Consider the following 23206-nt stretch of genomic DNA (forward strand, 5'->3'; position numbering starts at 1 on the left):
TAGCTTCCACATTCCATAAAGTCTAAAAACAAAATTTATTTAGCATCTCAAAAAATAGTAGCCATAACCTTTCTGGAATTTTGACAAACTTTCTAGGCTTGGAGATGGGGGGGGGGGGGCGGCAAGGTAGAATGACCGCATATCATTGACTGCCAGTTGTATAGGCAGTAAATTTCTTGTCACCAGTCGTGATTCTCTTTAGTAGCCATTCTGCTTCTCCATCAGGCATAAAAAAAAGTGGAGAGAAGCTGCCATCCATTGCTTTTGATGGTTCTCAAAAAGGAGTTTTGAACATAATGACTACGATGAAGCGCTCTGTATGTGGTTGAATTTTGGGTTGCCACTGGCCTGTGCCCATCTGAATTCAGGATGCACTAGTGTGTTCTGGAAATTAAGGGTTTGGGGAGTGGTTTTCCTGTGTATCTTGTCATTTCATGTGTGTCAGGGTAAGTCAAGGATGTTTATGTGATACAAGGGAGAGTTCATTATCTATATTTTGGTTGAGAATGTGGAACAATGATTGTGTTTCCTTGTAGCATTTTTTTTTTTAAATTTGTTTTAGATTATGTGAAAATGATAGGCTGTCTTAAAAGATGTCAAATATGTGTGTTTGGGACATACCTGCCAGCAACTGAGGTAACCTTTGAAGCTTTATGTTGGAAGATTTGAAAACATTTCGGGGTAATATCTACTGCCTTAGATGACATTTCTGAGCCATACAGGATCACTGGAAATATGAGCTGGCGTCAGAGAAGTTGACATTCCACTGGTAATCCTTCCGCCTTCAGGATAGGGTACAGTCTAAATAAGAGTGTGCAAGTTTTGCTTGCAGCTTTCGTTATATGTTTGCTCCAGGTAAGAAATTGGTCAGTTTCCAGGCCTAAATATGTTACCGAATCATGCCAATGCAAATCCCTGCTGCAGATGGAGAATTGGTAGCTTGGAGTTCGATCTTGGTCGTGAAATACATGGTTTGGCATTTTCTCAGTTAATTATCATTATCGAAATGTTGCACTACCTGTGTAATTTTGTCCAATTGTTGCCACATTTTGTTGCTTATGAAAAGGAGGTTGTGACAACTCTTGTATATAACTGAAATGGCATAGAGAACTGTCTCACCATTGACCTGTTTACAGATGTCATTTGTGCAAATAGAATTCAGGACAGGGCATAAGACTGAACCTTGTGGCACTGTTGCCTCAGTCAGTCATGTTTAGCTGGATGCAGTACCGTCTCTTACAAAAAAACTGATGTTCGCAAGAAGTGAGTTGATAATCCAGAGTATGTGCTCTGGGCATCTAGGTTGGTTGAGTTTGTAAATGAGTCCATTGTGCCAGGTATGGTAAAATGATGTTTCTGTGTCCATGAATACTGCTCCCGTTGATTCTCTGTTTGCCATGGCTAGACAAATATGTTCTACCAAGTGCAGAGATTGTTGGATGGTGGACTGCTTAACGCAGAAACCAAACAGCTCAGCCATAAGGATGTTGTGCTCTCTTGAGGATTTGGAGGAGGGCAGTGAGCATTATTAGTTCTAGGATTTTACTGAGACCTTTTAAAAGCACAGTGAGTGGTATGTTTTTGTTGATTTTTTGAAGAGTGGTGACCTTCACAGTTTTGCACTCCAAGGGGAAATAACATAGTCTTAAGCAAGCATTTTAAAAGTTTGTTCGGTATGTTGTAGCAGGAGGGATTGGTCTTTTAGGAGTACGACTGCAGATATGGTCAGGACCAGGGGATTAGTGGTTCCCACAATGCTGATTAGGGCACATATTGTTGGCTCGCTAATGGACGGGAATTTTGCTTTTGGGCACTTACCTGAGCCACTCATCTGATTACTGTTCCTTGCTGTGTGTCATTCTTAACATCCAAAATTGTTATTCTAATAGTGGTTTTGCCGTAACTTCTGCCATTTCGTGGTTGTTGGATGCACAAATGTATTTGGTGGAATGGCTCTCCGTTGCCAGGTTGTGTGCCAGATTTTCTATGTTTCAAGTTTAAATCCCCTCCTGTAATTACAAGAAAACTGATATCTAATATACCCCGAAGGATCTGCTCTTAAATAATGAAGGGGGCATGCGGTGGTAAGTCGAAATGATGTTCCAAATATATTGCCATAACTTGACGTACACACCAGCTGCCTCAATACTTTGTGTCGCAGTAGGTCTATGGTGTGTAACGTTCACTGCTTTATTTCTTCGTTGATTGTCTTCAATGTCGATGTACTGCGTTGCTACGTTGGCTGAAAAATTGTGGGTGGAAGTTCAACACTGACACATTTGCATTTCACAGTTCTTTACTTTCACTGTTCACAACCCCCCAATAATACACAGTTATACAGCCAGTGCACTGTTGTTTAACTTTCGGTAAGTCTCATTAATAGATTGCAAGCAAACGTAAACATACTGCTACAGTAGTTTACTGTTGAAAATCTACGAACAGTAAAAACCTAACCACACAGTTCTTGACGCGTAATACGATACATATAGAATGGACTGTCGTTGTTCTAGCACATGCCCTATTACCATTATAAACCAATGTTTATAATTAGCACAGAATTTATATTTGTTTAGGAGTCAACAATAGAATTTAAGTTACGAAGCAATTACTGATTTCACCCTATAATGAAAGATATTAACTAGGCGTAGTCAAAATAAATTAGGAAATTGATGACATACACAAAACTAGATCTGGTGTTATATTCTTTACAACTGAGTGCCAACCTTTTCCTTTTATGAAAATGGAGATTATACTCACATATATTAATGGTAATTAGTCAGACATGAAAAAATGAATTTTAAGGAGGCAGATGCGGAAAAAAAAGAGGGGAAGTAAAAATATCCCAGATTGCATCACCACAGGTACAGAAGTACCTTCTGCCTTCGGGTAGAACAGTGACTCTGCCACTGGGATGGCTGGCATGATCAGCTCAATGGATAGTGTAATTGTCAGTTGTGAAGCATTCTTCAGGTTTTGTGAGAGTTTCCATCAGAGACGCAATATCAGTGGCGAGACAGTCTTGAAGAGAGGTATTCTTGTCTTTTATGCCACTGGCATTCCAGTTTAGAATTTTGAGTTCCCAGGGACTAGCGGATCTATCAGTGGAGATTAATGTCATGAATCCCTCTGCCAGGAATATTATTTTGAATTTGTCTTTAGATGCAGCTTTCACCATTGCAGTGGTGTCCTTAAATGTGCTGATGGTGCTGCTCAGGTTTATTCCTGCATTTGACATAATTTGTGCATCTTGTCTACTGTGCCGGAGATTGCATATGAAGTTCTAGGGGACTGATGACCTCAGATGTTAAGTCCCATAGTGCTCAGAGCCATTTGATTGCATATGACTGAGGGTCAGCAAACAACTGCAGCTGAGGCTCTGGGAGGGTAGCCTCTTCATTCTATGGTAAGAAGGGTGGCTATTGTGTTGGGATAGTGTGAGCCCGAATGAATGATGCCCAGGGTCAGGATGAAATGTGAACAGTATAGCGAACTCCTGTGGGCCAAGCACAGTTGCTCTCCAGCGGTCACAGAAGAACCGCTGGAACTAGCAGTGCTAGCAGCCAGTGCTGTGACCACAGTAGCAGACCGCAGCAGATGGCTCGCCATCAATTTTATTTGGGTTGGGCAGCATCTGGGTCTCATTGCACAAGGCACACTTCAACAAAATTCCTCGACTCTTTTTACGTTTTTACATATGCTGGACAATTGCCCTCCAGCAGAGTCGATTCACTTGGGAGTGTGGTAGCTGTGCTGGGCACCATGATGACCTTGTTGTCAATGGGACGTTAATCTCTAATCATCCTTCCTTAGAAATTGTAGGATCCTAATTGTTTGGTCACAGTTTCATGCAAAACACACTGATAAATCTGAGAAAAACTGTCAGACTGTTGAGATAATGTGAACTGTCAGTTTTCACCCTATTTTTTTAGGCTACAGGCAGGTGGCTGGATGAATACTTTCACATCATAATGAATATTTGACCTTCCACTCTTAAACAAATCACACTATAGATGCCGATCTTCACTTATCGCATATGATCAGAGAACAGCACAAATTTTGCAGTGGGGGCCACAACAGCTCTGAGAGTTTTGCCACTGAAAATGACCTATGGACACGATTTCACACATGGTGGGATTTCCAAATGTGATTTATATTGAACATCTCCTAATTTGTATGCAAAGCGTCATGCCTTTCCCACTGTCACAACACAAAGCATTTTGACGTACTATGTAAGTCAATGTAGTGACTGTTATGTTCCTCTTTCTGCTTCACACATGCTATAAAAATAGATGTTTATTTCTAAGTACCCCTTGTTCATTGTCTTTACTTGTGGCATATCTGATTTGACTTTGACACCATAATTACTCTACATCCACCAGCCATTTTATCACATTTTATAATCCCCACCGCATGCATGCCACTGCCCCCTCCCGCGCCACACTTACACTATTTCACCTACTCACTAAATAGTCTCAGAGGCAATGCCATTCAGTTGCTAGATCTACCGTATCTAAGCACTCGAATCTAAGCCGCACCAGAAAAATGAGACTCGAAATAAGGGGAAAAAAAATTTCCCGAATCTAAGCCGCACCTGAAATTTGAGACTCGAAATTCAAGGGGAGAGAAAAGTTTTAGGGTGCACCTCCAAATCGATACAAAGTTGGTCCATTGTAATATGAGAGACAATTTAGGTTGAATGAATGACGATACAGCTACAGTAGTTTTGTTTGAGTCGTAAGCTTAGCAGTTAAGCTTTACCACGTAGCCATTGCTATGCGTCAGGCGCTCCGTCCGTATTTATACGGGTACCCTTCTTTTTTCACGTGCTTCGTCTGGTTTGAATCGATTGCTTATTTTCCTTTGATCTGATAAGTGCAGTTTTCTTTGTTATAGGTGTTTGCGTCACTCTTAAGCTGAAAATGCAGTATTGCACTGTGTCATGCATTGCTTGCTTTTGTGCGCGCTACCGCGCGTTAAATGAAATTCTGCTACATTCGAAGATGAACAATACGGAATTTGTATTTACTTCGTTGGATAATGTATGAAAATGCAGTGGTCGAAACTCGGGGTGGAGAAAAAAAGCTCGTATTCCACTTTTTTTTTTTTTTTTTTTTAATTTATTTACTGACACAGAGGTTTTGGCGCCAGTATTTATCTTTGTGCCTACAAAGCATGCCTGTGTAGCGCTACATATATTCGACGGCAGAAGTTAGTTGTGGCGGCACATACCAACATTTTTCAGAACTTCCGCTTGCTTTGCACTCGATTCTAAGCCGCAGGCGGTTTTTTGGATTACGAAAACCGGAAAAAAAGTGCGGCTTAGATTTGAGTAAATATGGTATTCTTTGTGAGACTAAGATTAGCCTTGTAAGGTATTCTCCATTTAAAGCGAACATGTCGGATGATAGGGAGCAATCTTCTTGTATATCTCTTAATCTGATTGATGATGAATATTTCTCACTTATGTTGTTACAAATTTCTTTGAAAACTGCTGTCAGCTTCTTGAACAAGTCAACTCAATCCTGTTGGATGATTTCTGACACAAATTTGTTCTCAGACTGTTAATGCTGTCACCATTCTAGTTACACTTCCTAAAATGAAAATTGTGGTATCCAAGTACTGGCTGTATCTTGTGTTTCAGCTATCTGCTAAAAAACGTACTATATTTTTCCCAAATGAAAAATTAGATAAGTGACCACTGTATTTCCTAACAATTTTCTCTTCCCACTCCCCCTCCCAGTTTTTCAGAGCAGTTATTGTTGTATCAAGCAGTGCTTTGTGTCGTTCTTTAGTTTTCTGACTCCTGCTGACAATATCAGTTGTCTTCTTCATTCCATTTCCTTCAACTGATCGTTTTCAGTGTCCATTCCTATCATGTTCTTTAAGCTACACTTAAGCATATCATTTAGAGCCCTTTCTCCTTCTCCTTTTCAAACACTAAATACAGTGCTTCTGCTGCAATATCTTATAATCTATTCTCTCATTGTCGAGTTTTTCATATAGTTCTTCCTAATGTAAAGAGAATTTCTTCAAATTCTATCAATTTCCAATTACAATTTGCTATTCCAAAGCAATGTGACAGCTTTGTTTTGTTTCCATTCCAGTTTTCCCCCTTCTTCTGAAACAGTGCATCTCTCTGATTGTGTGTCCAACATCTTGCACTTCAAACTTTCCCGATTTTAATATTTTTGGCTTTTGTGTTTACACCTGGCAGGTTTGGTTAGGAAGGTGGTTATAGCTGCCTCTAGACTGTCAATAATATTGATCAATTAAACAATGTAAAATCCAGGATGGAATGTAACAATACGAGAGAAGGAAAGTTGCAACCCACCTTATAGCGGAGATGCTGAGTCACGATAGGCACAATAAAAAGGTTCACACAATCATAGCTTTCGGCCATTAAGGCCTTTGTCAGCAATAGACACACACACTACTGCTGACAAAGGCCTTAATGGCCGAAAGCTATGATTGTGTGAATCTTTTTATTGTGCCTATCGTGACCCAGCATCTCCGCTATATGGTGAGTAGCAACTTTCCTTTTCTCGTAATAATACTTCATACTGATGTTGACAGATCTACTGAAATTAAATTTTTGTTGCAAAAACTGGTTGTACTGTGTAGTCTCTGGATAATTTTGTATATATTTTTTCAGTGCAGTCCCACACAGGTGAGTGCAAAACTATTTATTTTGCGTGATTTTTTTTTGTGCTGTGTAAACTGAATTGTGGAAGTGTCCTCACATTTTTTGTAACACATGTCCATTTTAGAATTACTAGACTTCTGTAGGGGTTTGCTAGCTGTGTATGGCGTGTAAATGAGTATAATAACAAACAACAGAAAAACAAGCAATACTATGAGGAAAATTATCTGGAAACAAATAAGCAATGATAAGTAAAGAAGTTAAATTCATTGGAGACTAATTATGGTAAGTGGGAAAAAAAAAAAAAAAAAAAAACTTGAGTTGATGGGCTACTCGTGTCCAACCAACACTTTGGTACTTGTCATTAACTTTTGCAAGACCACGTAATCCCTTCTAATTCAAGTATAACCAAAATTTGAGCTTTAAAAATATATACAAACCTTTCCTTGCCTTATGTAATATTTCAAGCTTTCTGTAATAGCTATGCAGTTTCCCATCACAGTTGGGCTTGACTGAGGTGACGTTTACGTGCAAAGTTTAGTTTTAAAAATAATGTATAGTGATTGGGAGATGCTGAGTTGACTTGAGAATGAGCGTCTTTTTTAAGTATCAATGTAACCATTTACAAAAGTACATTAAATTAGTGAGTTCCATCTTTGGAAAGTTGATATAGTCATTTGGGCTGCTTATCACTGAGTCTCTCAGTAAATTTTATGGTCAGTACTCCTCTCTTCTTATACCGCTCTTTCATTCGTTTGCTTCCTCTTTTTCTTTCCATGCGTGCATAGGCAACCCAGGGGCCAAATAACAGCTTGTGTCCATCATGTTTCCCCTCTGAGATTCAACATGAAGTTTGCACAATTTCACACCACTGTCTAGAACCAACTATCAGTGAATGAACTATATTATTTACAACCTAGGGACCTCATGATAACCAGGAGAAACAATCTTACCAGAGACCTAAGTGTGGTAGTAATCCATAATCTTTCACTTAAAGCAGAAACTAACTATTTATGATTATCTACCATACTCATACTCACACACATCTGTTAGGGTACAGCCAAAGACATTAAGCTTGTATTTAAGTTGGAAGCATCCTTTATTCTTCAGTATTATTTTAGGAGCTTGAGCGTCCGTAGATGTATATTCAGTTCGCAAATGTGCCTTAAGCACATACACCCTAAACTTATAAATGCTTACTTTATTGAACATATTGTTAAAGATTACCATTTCCTCTATCTCATACTTTGAAATCCTAGTTAAATTTACAGCATATTTACCAAAAGGCTGATTACCATGCTTAAATTCTACATTAAACATGTTATCGTTGTGTGGTCCACTTTGCCTACATTTCCATGTTTGTCTCCTAAGCAGATGACATCATAGTCTCATCCTCCGACGAAGTTACAACATCCACACATGACATTATGCCACTCTACAGCAACATATCCATGCTCTCCATCTTCACAAACAAACAAACAGTGGCTAATGGTGATGGTTCATGTGAACAGTATTCAAAGAACTTAATAATGCCTCATCGCCTATATACATTTCATTTCATACACTATCGCAAGGCAGCAATGCTTGATTGTTAGGCTGAGTTTATTCTTTATGTTTAAAGTCACCAGCTTATCTAGAACAATACGCTTCAAAATATAAGGGTACTGCTTCCATCTGTTCCAGTCAAATTCTTTGAACAATGTAACATTACGCAATCTGGAGTTATCAGTCCTGCATGATACTGGACTGTGTGTTGCCCGTTGATCCATGTGAGCTGTGTCAGTTCAAATCCAATATGCACAGACCTCTCCGTTTCAACATTCTTAAAGTGCATATCATTTGCTCTGCTGCAGAACACCTGCTACTGACACTGCAGTGTAGGTTTCTTCACAATCCTTGCTGTACCAAGATCGGGGAGCAGATGCCTGCATAGATGGTCCCTAAAGCTAGAGTACATAGACCAAATTTCCGCACAAACCAGTTTATAAATTTTCATTGAGTATGTTGGTGTAAACAGAACTGAGAATTATGTAATGTTCAGTTATGTCAGATGTTAATATTTGATTAACACCAATGTTATTAAACCTTTCCCAGACAAATGATTATTTTCTATAACTTGTTATGTCATCTGTTCTACACAAAGTAATTTGTCATACAGTTCATTACTTTTTTATGAATGTTGTTTAAAGTTGCACTGTAAAGAAAGCAAAAGCAAGGTGAAACTGGTATTGGGTTGGGGGCTTTGTAAGCATGCAATGTGTATCAGTAAGAGTACACTTGGCCCTGATAATGTGCTTTGCTTCCAGTGATGTATTTTTATATCAGTAAGTGTTACAGTATATTCTGTATCGAATATAATTTGCTTTTAGCTTCGGCTCTCATGCACTGTATACTCTGGTATATCATGATAAACTGCTGATTTTACTCCAGAAGTTCTTTTGCCTTCTGCCTTCATTAATATGTATTTGGATGCATTGAGCAATGAACAGCTTGCTAAATGTACTTCAAAGCCAGTTTTGGTTCAGTGAAATATTCTATTTGCATATTAATTCAAGTAATATTCCAGTTGATTTGAAACCTTATTTTAGTCATTTTTATAATTATTTTACATAACTTTCCTCTGTTATATAAACTTCTGATTATCTTCATACAGCTTCTGTTTAACGAGATAGAGAACATACAGAGAGTTGCTGCAGGAGTCCTCTGCGAACTAGCAGCAGACAAAGAAGGAGCAGAAATGATTGAACAAGAAGGTGCCACAGCTCCCCTTACAGAATTATTGCATTCAAGGAATGAAGGAGTTGGTGAGTTATTTATTTGTTGCTGAATGTGTAATGATCTCTCATAATGAGCAACTGTTGTTCACTGAATGAGGTAATACGGTGGTAGGCAGTGGACTCGCATTTGGGAGGATGTTGGTTCAAATCCATGTCTGGCCGTAGAGAATTAGGTTTTCTGTGGTTCCCCTAACTTGCTCAAGGCAAGTGCAAGGAGGTTTCCTTTGAAAATATCGTTTTCCCCCCTCCCATCCTATCGTGTAGGGCAGTGATGCATGTTTTGTCACACCAATACCTCAAACAGTAAGAAGCCTGGAACTGGAAATGATAAGGTGCTGGGTGAATATATCAATATTATGAAAAAGGTATTTGCTACTCACCATATAGCGGAGAGCCTGAGTAGCAGATAGGCACAGCAAAATGCCTCACGAAATGAGACCAACAAGGCCTTTGTAGAGGGGAAAAAAACACACACACACACACAGCGCCATAGTCTCTGGCACTGAACCCAACATTTTATTATATATATGATGTGACTTACCGAACGAAAGCGCTGGCAGGTCGATAGACACACAAACAAACACACACACAAAATTCAAGCTTTCGCAACAAACTGTTGCCTCATCAGGAAAGAGGGAAGGAGAAGGAAAGGCGAAAAGATGTGGGTTTTAGGGGAGAGGGTAAGGAGTCATTCCAATCCCGGGAGCGGAAAGACTTACCTTAGGGGGAAAAATGGACGGGTATACACTCGCGCACACACACACACATCCATCCACACATATACAGACACAAGCAGACATCTCACAAGCAGACACACACACATATATATATATATATATATCCTACGTGGAATGTTTCCCTCTATTATAACTATATAAAAAAAAGAAGTGTGTATTGCTAAGGGGCTCCGGAACGCCCTATACTTGCAATGTTAAAATAACGCTTATAAATTACATCTTTGAGGTAGGAAGTTGAACTTTTTACAGATTATTTATTGGAATATGGGCTACAACTTAACACAGGGATTTTACAAAATTTTAGTTCAGTTATTAAAGATGATTTTTTTTCAATTGTAATGAAAATCACAACATTTTTTTGAAATTTTTTATTTATATATTCAAAAATATACAGTTTTTTGGAAAAAGGCTGTGTTAAATTATGCAGAAGGTACTGTGTAACGTTTACTGAAAGTTTGAAACAAATATGTTTGGAAGATCATTAGAAAACATGTAATTAGTATGAGAAAATAAAAGTTTTGGGAATCGAGCGACAAAGATTGGATTAACTTTTTAGTGCATTGCAGGTCCATAGGATGGATTATCTTCATCCTCTGCAAACTCCTCTTCCAGCTTCCTCTTGTTCCTCCTCCTGTTTACTCTTGCTTGTATTTCTAGACTCTTTACAGCCCTGTCTGCAGCCCGAAGGCGTTCCTTGTCTAAAGCAAGCATCGCTCGTACCATGTTAGAACCTATCTTCATTCCCATATTTCTAAATACCTTGCACCTTACAATGTTGCCATCATTGAAAGTCGCAACAGCATCATACACACCAAAGTGAAGTGTTTCTATTCCAACAAATACAGTCTTGGGGATTCTCGACCATATAACACTATTTACACTTTCATTGGGGTTTTGAGTTTTTCCGTGAATACACTTTTTCAACAGTTCAGGTGCTGCTAAGTCTCTGAAAATAGGTTTTATCACCTCCATTATTGCATGAGGCAGACTATGCTTATGAGTGTACACTTCACCAGTTAGCAATCCTTTGTTATATTTACACCAACTGTCTTCTTCTTTGGGACACAAGCTATGTTGGGGATTTTCATCGGTTGAAGAAGTATGAAAAAAAAGAGCCCAAACGGCCTTCTTCATTTCGTCGACACTTTGTGTATTTTGCCTAATAGCCATTCCATAATAGTTCTGTATTTTGTCAATTACACTGTCAGTTAACCTTCCCTTCCCATCCAACCCTTTACCATCACTGAGTTTTTGTTTTTTGTACGAAGCTTTCAGTCGCCGAAGTCTTGTTCCCATTCGCTTCTGTACGTGTCCAATACACTCAAATTTCTGCACTACAACATCATCACCATAGGGCTTCAGTCCTTGAACATGTTTGAAACTTTTAGAATCACCGTCACCAAGGTAATTAACATATCGCACTTTATCACACGCCTCAGAATGCTGGAATATACTGGCAACACCAGCCACTTCCATTCCTCCACTACTGCCACTATAGTTAGCTTTGCAATTATTTTCATGTGTACCTTTATATTTTTGTGGACATCTACAATACTTTGATATTACTGCTACATCTAAAACTTTCCCTGTATACATACTGGTGGCAGATACTACACCATGAAGAGATGTGTGTCCCCGTTTATGCCAGGTACCATCGAACGCTGCAGTCAAATCTCTGTTACCATTATTTTCCATTACTGCCTCTTCCACAGCGTTCTTCATAGATTCTATACAGACATCTTCTACTTTAGACCCTATTAATTTATTATAGGTCGTAAACTTGGTTGGGGGATTTGGAAGATTCATGATGCCACAGAAAATTGCACCTGCAGTAGCACCCTTATCAACTGAACGCAAGGAATAAACAAATGTAATGTTGTGTTCGTAGATTTTGCTACCATTTTCTTCAGTTGCAGTTACTGCAACACTGTTCCAAAAGGTGGTCATGTATGAACACTTATCACATTTCAGTTGTATTTCACTAGCAAGTCCTACGTGCTTTATTATGGAGCGTTCCAGACCAACTTCACTACAATGAATACATCTTACACAGTTTGAAAAAATTCGTTTGAGAACCGACATATCAAATATTTCATTCACATCCGATTCGCCCATAAAACATTCATAGTTTTCACTCATAGAACCAAGCTTCTTCTGTGAAGTATTTTCTTTCCCACTTTGACTGCTATGGGCAGGTGTACTTGAGAGGTTGGGTTCACTCACTTGGTTATCGTCTTTATTGTTTACAGTAATAACACATACCTTTGGCTTTCCAACATTTCTCCTTTTCTTAAAAGCCTTCAGAGGATTTCTAATAACTTTACTTTTACTCATTATTATACTTCAACAAAACAGAGACTCAAGAAACAGAATTAATTACGAATATTTTCGAGATAACGACAGAGTAAATAAACATGAAACAATCGACAATCACACCAGCGATATATATTGAACCATCACAGGTTAGCCACAACACATACTTTATCTCACATCACTAAAATGTACCTGATGAACACGGACGTTAATAATAACACCATTTGACAGCAGTTTAACAGCGCCACAGTGGGTCACGCCCATGTAGAACACATTTCAAAAAAAATTTAAAAATAGTTGTAGTCTTTGGAATTGAATAAATTATATATCTATTAAAAGGTAATAGTCTGCAGATTCAGAAAACGCAAAAAAGTAAAAATTGAACTTTTCATGATTTTGAGCCTTTCCGGAGCCCCTTAAAATGTGTCAACACTTATGATCTAGCCCCAGAGGCAGTCGAAAGACTATTAACAAAAACTTAGAATAATATTTTAGAATCACACGTAAGAAGAATTTGAAAAATCCAGAAAATATTTACTCAGACAAAATTTAATTTGTGTAATTGGCAAGAAAATGAATGTTTGAAATGGTGCTTAACAAAAGAGCAAAAAAAGATACATTGTTTGACAGTTCTTAAACAGAATTACAAGGAGTTGGAAATGAATACGTTAACCAACATAAGGTTATTGGCTTGAGCTGAGCTCACACATCACATAGTTGATTGGTTCAGATCAGACTGTAAAACAAATACAGAATACACATTAAAAGTACATAACAGAAATAAATTGCAGATCACACACTGGTCTTTGGCCTTATCGTAATAAACTGGAAACAAAGGTACTGTGCCCATTTAACCAATACAATCTTTAAGATAACCAGACAATTGAAAATACAAATCTTATGAATCAATTTGAATACCAGGATGGTCAGAATAAAACACACATAAAATCTTAGAGAATAAATGCAGGAGTGGTTTAAATACAAGAGATTTTTCATTAAAAGTCTGAACAGTTGGAGCATTCAAATAAGACATTGTAACAATTCAATGTCTGTACATAATCAGGTAATATTGGAACTAGAACTGGCCAAAATGTGAGCCCTGTTACAATTGTCTTATGAATAATTTGGGCATATTCTAGTTACCAAGGATGCTGATCCACATCAAAAACACAGGCAAAATAATGGCCAGTAGCAAAGCCTACACAAAGCTATAGGCATGAATCTAAAACAGATTTCAGAGACAAAGCCTCAGCAAAGAGCAGGGGTTTTCATGAGTTACATCCAGCATTTAATCACATGCAAAACGAGGGGCTCACCCTGTATTTGTACAGCAAAAATGGGTGAAATAAGGAATTCTGGTAAGACCACACCCCACCAACCATAGCAGCAGAAATGGGAATTGTGCCAGTTCAGAAAACACAAGTGACAATCACAAAGGTAGAGGGAAGCCCTGAGTTTTGATGTGGTGCAGGCAAACTCTTCACAGTAAATGATCACCAATCACTACACATCAAGCAGGTCTCGGTCTCCAGCAAGCAACCCCTGTTAGCATTCAGAACACCCAGCAAGGCAAGACCCTGCAGAGAGCTATGCTTGCCATTAAAATCCTTCGAAGAGCCGCAAGACTGTCCCCTAGCGAGAACCAGGAAATACATCGCTAAGAAATGAATGCCAAAGAAGTTCAATGAGCAGCCAGAATTGGTACAAGTGCATGTGCAGCTCAATACCTTCCTGTTCATTAGTTGCTTGTAACGAATTGAAGGTGGTTTTACCCATTTTCTTGACTGTGTGTACCTCTTGGTGTGCAGGCCTCACAGTAGAAGATTCTTTCATACTACTGTATGGAGTGGACTGATCTTTTTTGGAAACAGGATGAACTTGTCCATATTTGTTAATTTGTAATGTGCCTATTCAGTATTTGTGACAATGCTATATTGCTCGACCTCCATTTATTGAGCCAGTCCCAATTAATTAATTCATACAATTTCATGATGTAGTGCATTAAGGTTTACCTAAAAGACAGATTTTGGTTCAGACGATAATGGCTGTAATTGACAATAGGTAACTGCAGATCATAAACTATATTAAGACACAAAGGAATTACAGAATTGGATGTAAGCAGGCATTGATTGAAATCAGTGGGGAAAATTGAAAATTTAGTGCTGAACCTGGATTCGAAGCCGGGTCTCCTGCTTACTAGGCAGATGCTCTGACAGCTAAGCCACCCAGACACACAGTAGTCATTGCAACTGCACGAACTACTCTAGCACACCTCCCGTCAGACCCAAATTCTCAAGTTATCGTCACACTGGCAATGTAGTGCCCCTTGCCCAATATCCTTATTACTCGCACATTTCGACAGACATTTCTGAAAGAACAGGCACCACATATATACATTAAAACATTGTTTCTTGTTGCAGTTGTTATTTCTCCAAAATTTTCAAACTGTATTTTCATTCAGAATAATTTTATATGGCACAACACACGCTGAATTTATTCGTACAAGTAGTTCAGGAATATTTTGAAAGTGGCATCTCGACAAATGCGCGCGCGCGCGCACACACACAAATACGTCATGGCTCAATATACCACTGTACAAAAGAATAAGCTTAAGAAAGGTGCCAAAAAAGGGGGGGGGGGGGGGAGGAGTTAACTGCAACTTGTGATGATAAATGCTCTATAGCTTTAAATATAAATAAAGTAATTTACAGTTGATATATTACCTGTGTTGTATGAGCCCTGACTTCAGCATTTGGAGTTCTACTTCACTTCTTTTGGGTAATTGATGTCCTTTCAGTGCAAATTATGAGGTTGAGTTACTCTATTGTAGTATGTCCACTACAGATGGGCTAAAACAATATGTTGTATTGTACATTTTATTCGCTTTCTGTGTTCTTGATTAACTGGTGTTAAATTTGCTCTCACTAAGTAGTGTTTTTAGCACCATGTGTCAGAAGAATGTGCCACTGGATATCTAACTCCATACGATAAACTTTAGCTTTGGAGTTTTCAAGAGTATGTACAGTAGTTATGAAAGCTTGTATCTTATATTCTTTTTTTATTAAGTTAGTAATATTTGTTGTTTCTGTTAGCAACCTATGCCGCAGCTGTTCTATTCCGAATGTCTGAAGACAAACCACAAGATTACAAAAAACGACTGTCAATGGAGTTAACAAACTCTCTGTTCAGAGAGGAACAAATTATGTGGAATGGAGGTGACATACCAATAGGACCAGATTTGCAGGTATGACTTTTGGTTTTATTAATCTGCATTGTATCAGACTTAGCCTTTGTCAAGGTTGCGTTTTATTGCTGTTACCTAGCAGCAGACACGTACTACTAGAATGTAGCATTTTTGTCAGTTCAGATAGCAGTTTTGAAGAATATGGGTAAAAGTATAAAAAAATTAACACCAGTTTTGTTGTGTTGTTACATGTTGTGGCAAAGTTGTGAAGAAATCTAAAATTGATGAAGTCTTCATGGTTTTGCCAAGAAAGCCTGCACTCCCATATAGATCTGAGATTAATAAGAGTTAATAGATAGTGCATTGTTTAACTAAAAGTGGCTTCATACTTTATTAATAAACTTTGCTGAGACATAATCTGTGAAAACTCGACTAGTCGTAGTTTGTAGTCCAAATACTGTGTAACAGATTGTAACATAGTGGAAAGAATATTTTTGTCATTGGGATAATTTGTATTAGAATGAAAAATACTATGATGAAAAGTGGTTTAAATGAATTACATTACATGAGCAACTGTGATGCAGTACTGTGAGTCTTGTGCTAGAACAAATGATCATCTTAGCAGGCACTAAAATCTTTGATATTGTGTGAGAATCCACACTAATCAAGGTTGTGAAGTATAAAATAACATCAAGAACAGAGACAGTAACAAATAGTGTGCACTATGAAACATGGAGCAGTGCTGGTAATAACACGAAAGAAGAGATTTAAACAGTTAGGAGACAGTGACCATCAACATTTTATGGCTGACTCAGTATGACCTTCTCACCTATTTGTGTATAACCTTTAATAATATTCATTTTCCCCTCTACCTCTCCTCTACCCCCCTACCTCTCCTCTACCCCCCACCTCTCCTCTACCCCCTACCTCTCCTCTACTCCCTACCTCTCCTCTACCCCCTACCTCTACTCTACCCCCTACCTCTCCTCTACCCCCCTACCTCTCCTCTACCCCCCTACCTGTCCACTACCCCTCTGCCTCTCCTCTACCCCTCTGCCTCTCCTCTGCCCCTCTGCCTCTCCTCCCGCCCTCTACCTCTCCTCCCGCCCTCTACCTCTCCTCCCGCCCTCCACCTCTCCTCCCGCCCTCCACCTCTCCTCCCGCCCTCCACCTCTCCTCCCGCCCTCCACCTCTCCTCCCGCCCTCCACCTCTCCTCCCGCCCTCCACCTCTCCTCCCGTCCTCCACCTCTCCTCCCGTCCTCCACCTCTCCTCCCGCCCTCCACCTCTCCTCCCGCCCTCTACCTCTCCTCCCGCCCTCCACCTCTCCTCCCGCCCTCCACCTCTCCTCCCGCCCTCCACCTCTCCTCCCGTCCTCCACCTCTCCTCCCGTCCTCCACCTCTCCTCCCGCCCTCCACCTCTCCTCCCGCCCTCCACCTCTCCTTACTCCCCCCCCTCCCACATTACTTCTCATATATTATCTCTCTGTGTGCATAGTTTCTCATGACATTATGTAGCATTTGACTAGTAGTAACGAGAATCAATGTACTATACATATCCTATCACTACTTGGCCCGTATATGCACGGGTGCAATTGCTACACATCGGATGCTACATCACTACATGTATGGGTATGCTTTTTATCCGTTTCTGGTGCCACACAGGGTTTTGCTTTTGCTTTTCTATCACTATCTTGAATGAGTTAAATGCACTGTACATCTGTCACATGGTGTTGAAAAATATGTTGTGGAGTAAGAGCTTGATTCATTTATAAATGGTTTGTACCAATTGTGTTACAGAAACAGCATTCATGAAGTTTTAGTTATAAGGATGGTGACTTTCACAGACTGTCAAAATGATTAATCTAATTTGTAACTATTGTTGAAGGGGGGGGGGGGAAGAGGGGGGGGGGTTTAAGTAATTGTGTGAAGAGTCTTGTCCTGAAATTGATCTGATTATGCTTTCTACTTGAAATCAATTTTTTGTCCCTATTTGTGCCTGTTGTTGCGGATTAACCTTATGGTTGAAATAACATATTTCATCACTAATAGTGAAATAAATTTTTTTAAGAAGTTGTATTGCCAAGCTCATTTCTCTTTCTTCGTCTCCTAAAAGGCTTTCCACTTGCTGCAGGTGCTGTAATTGTCAACTTCACATATACTAGTAATTTTTGAAAGAGAATTCCTTTGAAATTTTTTTCTTACTCTCCACTCTCTTCCTCCAGAGCAGGTGCTTAACACTTTCAAATAATCTGCAGTACTAAAGTTCTGTTCAAATCCGGCACTCTTCATATATTGTTGTAAAGAGTAGTGGGTCTTATTTGCAGAAATAGAGAAACAGAAAATAAACTAACATATTTTTGAAACACTTAAAACAATAATGTGAAAGCCTTTTTCTTATGCTTCGAGGAAGAAACAAGTTTTGACAGCTGTAATTTGTTGCTGCCTGATTAAAAAAAGAGCCATTACTATCATTCATTTCAAATTGTTGCCAACCTTTTTTTTTCCTTCTTTTTTTTCTGACAGCACTAATAACTAGTGAGTATTTGGCGTTACATGGATGAATGTCGCCTTTGAGCAAGCAATGATGGCTATTTTCTAAATCATTAACTCCTTTTTTCTTAAAGAAAGTTAATCAACATTGCTACTAAAAGACATGAAAGAACCATTCATTGCTGCTGAAGTAGTTGAAAGAACTGTTTTGTAGCTGCCTGTTTTTCCAATTGAACTAAACACCAATTTAATTTGCTTTATTTTCTAACAACTGAAAATGAGTTGTAACTCACGAAAAGGAAGAAAATACAAGAACATGTTTCTACTCAAGTACTTCAGTCAAGGTGCCACTGACATCTAATGAGGGGAAATTAGCTATAAATGAAAAATGGGAAGTATATTAACACAATGAAGTAATTTTTTTAGGTGGCATTACAAAAGACGCTATTGTGTCAAATATATATGTATTGTGTGTGTTGTAGCAATAAAGGTATTTTCCATGAGTTGTGATATTAGTGTTATAAGACACCCTTACTTGGTTAAAGTTTACAAAAATTTCCATGTAACGTCATTTCAGTTATTCATTGTACCCTCTTTTTTTTTTAAAAAAAAAAAAAAAAAAAAAAAGGCAGCTCCTAACACATTATTGATTTGTTGCCAGTCTCAACTACAAACGGGTACTTAACTATAAATATAATAATTAGTGTTTCAACTGTGAATCTCTTTTTCTCCACTTATGGTTTCAGGTAGTAGTGAAAAGGACATTGATATAAAGTAACATTTATTGGAATTGTTTGACAGCTTAAATTGTGCCCCAGTGGTACTGATCTTTTCTGCTGTTTAGAATCTTCATGTCTTAACAGTGTGTGCTGTGTGATAATGTTAGTATTTTCTAAGAAACTCAGAGGTTACCAGTTTTAGATTGTTAATAATGAAAATATCTACAGAAACGGAGCTTTTATTCAGCGTTATCATAATCTCATTTTCCCCCCTAAATCTCAGACATCCATTAGAAGAGTTAAAAGCAAACACAATCTAAAATGTGACTCAGTTGTGTAAAGGAGACTAAAAGTGCCTGTATACAATTAATTGAAGTTGGAACAACTGTAACAGAGTTGACAGAAAGAAAGGTAACATTCTCCATCTTTATGAACTCGTAAGGTTCATACAGTAATCAAATTATTCTTACTGCAAGAATGTATGCCTTATGCTGTCACCAAATTCCAGAGTGTTTGTTGTCAGCAGTGTAAAACATAAACATGTAACAAAGTCTGAGAGAAAGCAATCACATGTGGTTGGTTAGCAACTAGACAGGTAGATGGTGATGGTTATTGTCCACTAGAAGATATGTGATCTAAGGTAAGAGCAGATTTAAAACTAAATTGCAAGTGGATGTGTAGATAAGAGAAGTAAAGTTACTCAGAACCTCAAATGACACATACAAGGAGCACAAACAACTTAAAAAGGAAGTTTTTGCCAATTTTATTGCTGTGCAACCTTGTATTTATCTTTTGATTTGGGGTTCTACTGACTTCTGAATAACTACATTACACTTGTATCATTATATACTGATTATCTTTCCTGTCAGCGCACACTGTTTTTGTAATAATAGTTTAGAACAACTCGTTTTCTCCAGACAGCTGTTTTTAATGCTGTTTATCATAATTTTAATGCTGAAATCATTTCTAAAACTACTTTGTGTATAGATAGTATAATCACCCATATTCATTTCATATATGTAATCATTTCACTAATTGCTCTCATAAACAATGGTGTACTCAGTGGCAAAATCTGCAAGATCAAGATTCAAGGAACAACTACATCCTTCATATGACATCTCTTCTGCCAGATGAGTCACATGATTGAAGAAGTCACTCAAGAGGTAATTGGCGCAGTGTGTCAGGGCACATATACCATTTTCACACTTGATTCTTCTGTACATTACGCAGCCTTTGATTACAGTTTGCACCCTTTAGTATCTCATTCAGCACTGTTTTTACATGATAACTTGGTTTCACAGTTGGGCTTAGAGTACTTCATAAATACTGGAAATACCAGTTTTTGTTTGAAACCATCTATGACATGAAACATACAGCACTTCTTCTTAAGTATCCTATCATATTTTATTGCAATACATATCTTAATATAAATAGCCATCTGATACTTCCTTGAATGGAATCAGCTCCTCTACAAGAAAAGTATTAGAGTGTTCAATGGAAGATCAGACAAATAAGAACTGCAAGTGCAATATCAGTGATAAGATTCCTTAAAGTAAGCCACTGAAATAGTTAACTCTGCAGCTTGTAAATAACATCTCTTGTGAAGATCTTTGTCCAGTTTATTATTCTTTTTGTTTTGTGTTTCATAAGTAGTTTTAGTGGACAGTAGGATGTAACCTTCTACCCCCAACCACCACCCCCCCCCCCTCCCCCGCAAGTCAGACGTACAAATTTGATGACTAAAACTTTTGGATATTCCAGTACAACATGAGTATTAGAGACGACGCCAAATTGAAAATGGCCTAGAACAAGGTAGAAAATCTACAGCACCTCCCCCCCCCCCTTTTTTTTCTCCTAGGAGTTGTCTCGCCATTCTCCTGAAGTTATTTAGAAACAGTAGGGAAAAGCCAGATCATGATGGCTAGATGGATATTTGAACCTGTTCTTCCACTTACTAGTTCAGTGCAGTGACTTAAACAACTGAGGTACTTTACTAGCTGAACAGATGCAACCAGTAACCACCCCCCCCCCCCCCCCAAATTCTTTTTCTTTCAAGATTTAACTAACGTATTTAAAACAGCTTCATACATGTGATACTTTACTAATCAGTTAATTTGTATTTCGGGCTAACATGTAAAACCTTAATGAGTAGATTATAACAGCATTGTAAACTTATTGTTTTAAATTTGGTCAATAAAGATACGAAATACTGAAAATCAAATTTTTGTTGCCCTGGAAGCCATTAGATAGGAAACTTGTAGCTGTGACTGGGTGACCATTATAGCTGTTTAGTAATAAAATGCTTACTAAGTTTCCACTCACCTGTCTAATCTTTGAAGAGTTATCTTCTGCATTTCTGATGTGCTTGTCTGTAAAAAAGTTATTGTCGTAATTCATACTTCGCACTTTGTCCGATCTTACGTGTACACAATTGTGTGCTGCTTCATTCTGAGCCCATATTCGTCAGCAATTTTCTTACTTCTGTGTTTGGAAAAACCCATTTCTGTATACTCCTTGTCATGTTACTGTGTTTTTTCAAGTAATCTTTTCATTTTGCATAAAAACTATACCTGCATTACTTGGTAATCCTCAACTTTTATCCGATGACTACCCTATCTAAATGATAGGTAGAGTTGCTGTCCAAATAATTCCCAATACATTAAATGTATTAGTAACAACTGACAAGAGTTAAATCTCTGTTAAACATAAAGGTAATGGGAAAACTTACATTGGATTCACCAAAACTGAAAACGAGAGATATTCGCTGTTAGTAAAAGTTTTGTGTAGGGCTTGGAGGGACTGGGTATATGGGATTGGGGGGGGGGGGGGGGCTAAATGAGTTTGTATCATAATTTTATTGCCTGTGTGTCTGAAAACAAAACAAAGTGTCATGGAAAGGAATTCTGTGGTGGTGTTAGTAGTTGCTGATGCCTGCTTTTTGTCACATTGAGAAAGTTCCAAAGAGATTTTTGATCCCATACATAGAGTGTTCAAGGTAAAGGTTGTGCGTTACACAGAAGAAAATTATAGAAATAGATCATTCTGAATGACATAATCTGATTTTACTTAATGCATTTGCAAACATTGGCATATAACCACAAATACACAAAAATAAAAGCCTTTAGGGTAAAATATCCTATGGCATTAGGCTGTGTCGCTTCCTTCTTCAGTTTCTGCTTGATAATTGACTCCTCTGATAGGATTTTCTTCAAGATCTTCTGGTGTTCTCACTAGCTGAACAAAGTGGAACAGGGGAGACGAATATCAGTTGTGTAAGAAGAAACTGAAGAGAAACCTATTCCAGCCCAAAAACCTAGAAGGTTTTACCAACAGTGAAACGGCCACAAAAGCCTGCAGACTTACATAAAAGCCTTCTCTATATCCATTTCTATATTTGTGACTGCAGGAAAAGCATTTAAGTATTGAGCCAACGATAAAAAAAGAGATAAATAAACATCCATGGTGAGCATATATTAATTTTTACCTGTATTGCATTGGGTTAATGGCGTACAGGAGGCTAACTGAGTGGTATGTTGCAAGGCATGACTGGCTATCACAGTCGAGGAAGAACATGTAAGCTGAGGGTCTAGCGTGAATGCCAGTCAAGCTTACTTTTCAATTTTTCCTCCCTCTTTTTCCCTTTTCCCATCCTCCACCCCTCCTTTCCTCTCTCCACCCCTCCTTTCCTCTCTCCACCCCTCCTTTCCTCTCTCCAACCCGTCCTACTTTCCTCTCTCCAACCCGTCCTCCTTTCCTCTCTCCACCCCGCCCTCCTTTCCTCTCTCCACCCCGCCCTCCTTTCCTCTCTCCACCCCGCCCTCCTTTCCTCTCTCCACCCCGCCCTCCTTTCCTCTCTCCACCGCGCCCCCCCCTTTCCTCTCTCCGCGCCCCCCTTTCCTCTCTCCGGGCACCCTTTCCTCTCTCTGCGCCCCCCTTTCCTCTCTCTGCGCCCCCCTTTCCTCTCTCTGCGCCCACCTTCTTTCCTCTCTCCACCCCCCTTCTTTCCTCTCTCCACCCCCCTTCTTTCCTCTCTCCACCCCCTTCTTTCCTCTCTCCGCACCCCTTCTTTCTTCTCTCCGCCCCCCTTCTTTCTTCTCTCCACCCACATTCTTTCCTCTCTCCACCCCCCTTCTTTCCTCTCTCCAACCCCCTTCTTTCCTCTCTCCACCCCCCTTCTTTCCTCTCTCCACCCCCCTTCTTTCCTCTCTCCACCCTACCGAGCGAGGTGGCGCAGTGGTTAGCACACTGGACTCGCATTCGGGAGGACGACGGTTCAATCCCGTCTCCGGCCATCCTGATTTAGGTTTTCCGTGATTTCCCTAAATCGCTTCAGGCAAATGCCGG

The 23206-nt window shown here is 39.0% G+C and overlaps 1 protein-coding gene across 3 annotated transcripts in view; it reads left to right on the forward strand.

Moving 5' to 3' along the window:
- LOC126198284 (armadillo segment polarity protein) overlaps positions 1–23206 on the forward strand; it is a 91724-nt gene that overhangs the window by 58298 nt on the left and 10220 nt on the right. For 2 of the 3 annotated variants that reach the window (XM_049934708.1, XM_049934710.1), the window contains exons 11-12: positions 9294–9444; positions 15560–15711. In XM_049934708.1, coding sequence (XP_049790665.1) covers positions 9294–9444; positions 15560–15711 — 303 coding nt within the window. Of the gene's footprint in view, positions 1–9293; positions 9445–15559; positions 15712–19925; positions 20026–23206 lie in introns of all 3 variants that reach the window. The other variant, XM_049934709.1, reaches the window with a different exon arrangement.

The sequence above is a fragment of the Schistocerca nitens genome, chromosome 1 (genome assembly GCF_023898315.1).
Source record: "Schistocerca nitens isolate TAMUIC-IGC-003100 chromosome 1, iqSchNite1.1, whole genome shotgun sequence".
Taxonomy (NCBI): domain Eukaryota; kingdom Metazoa; phylum Arthropoda; class Insecta; order Orthoptera; family Acrididae; genus Schistocerca; species Schistocerca nitens.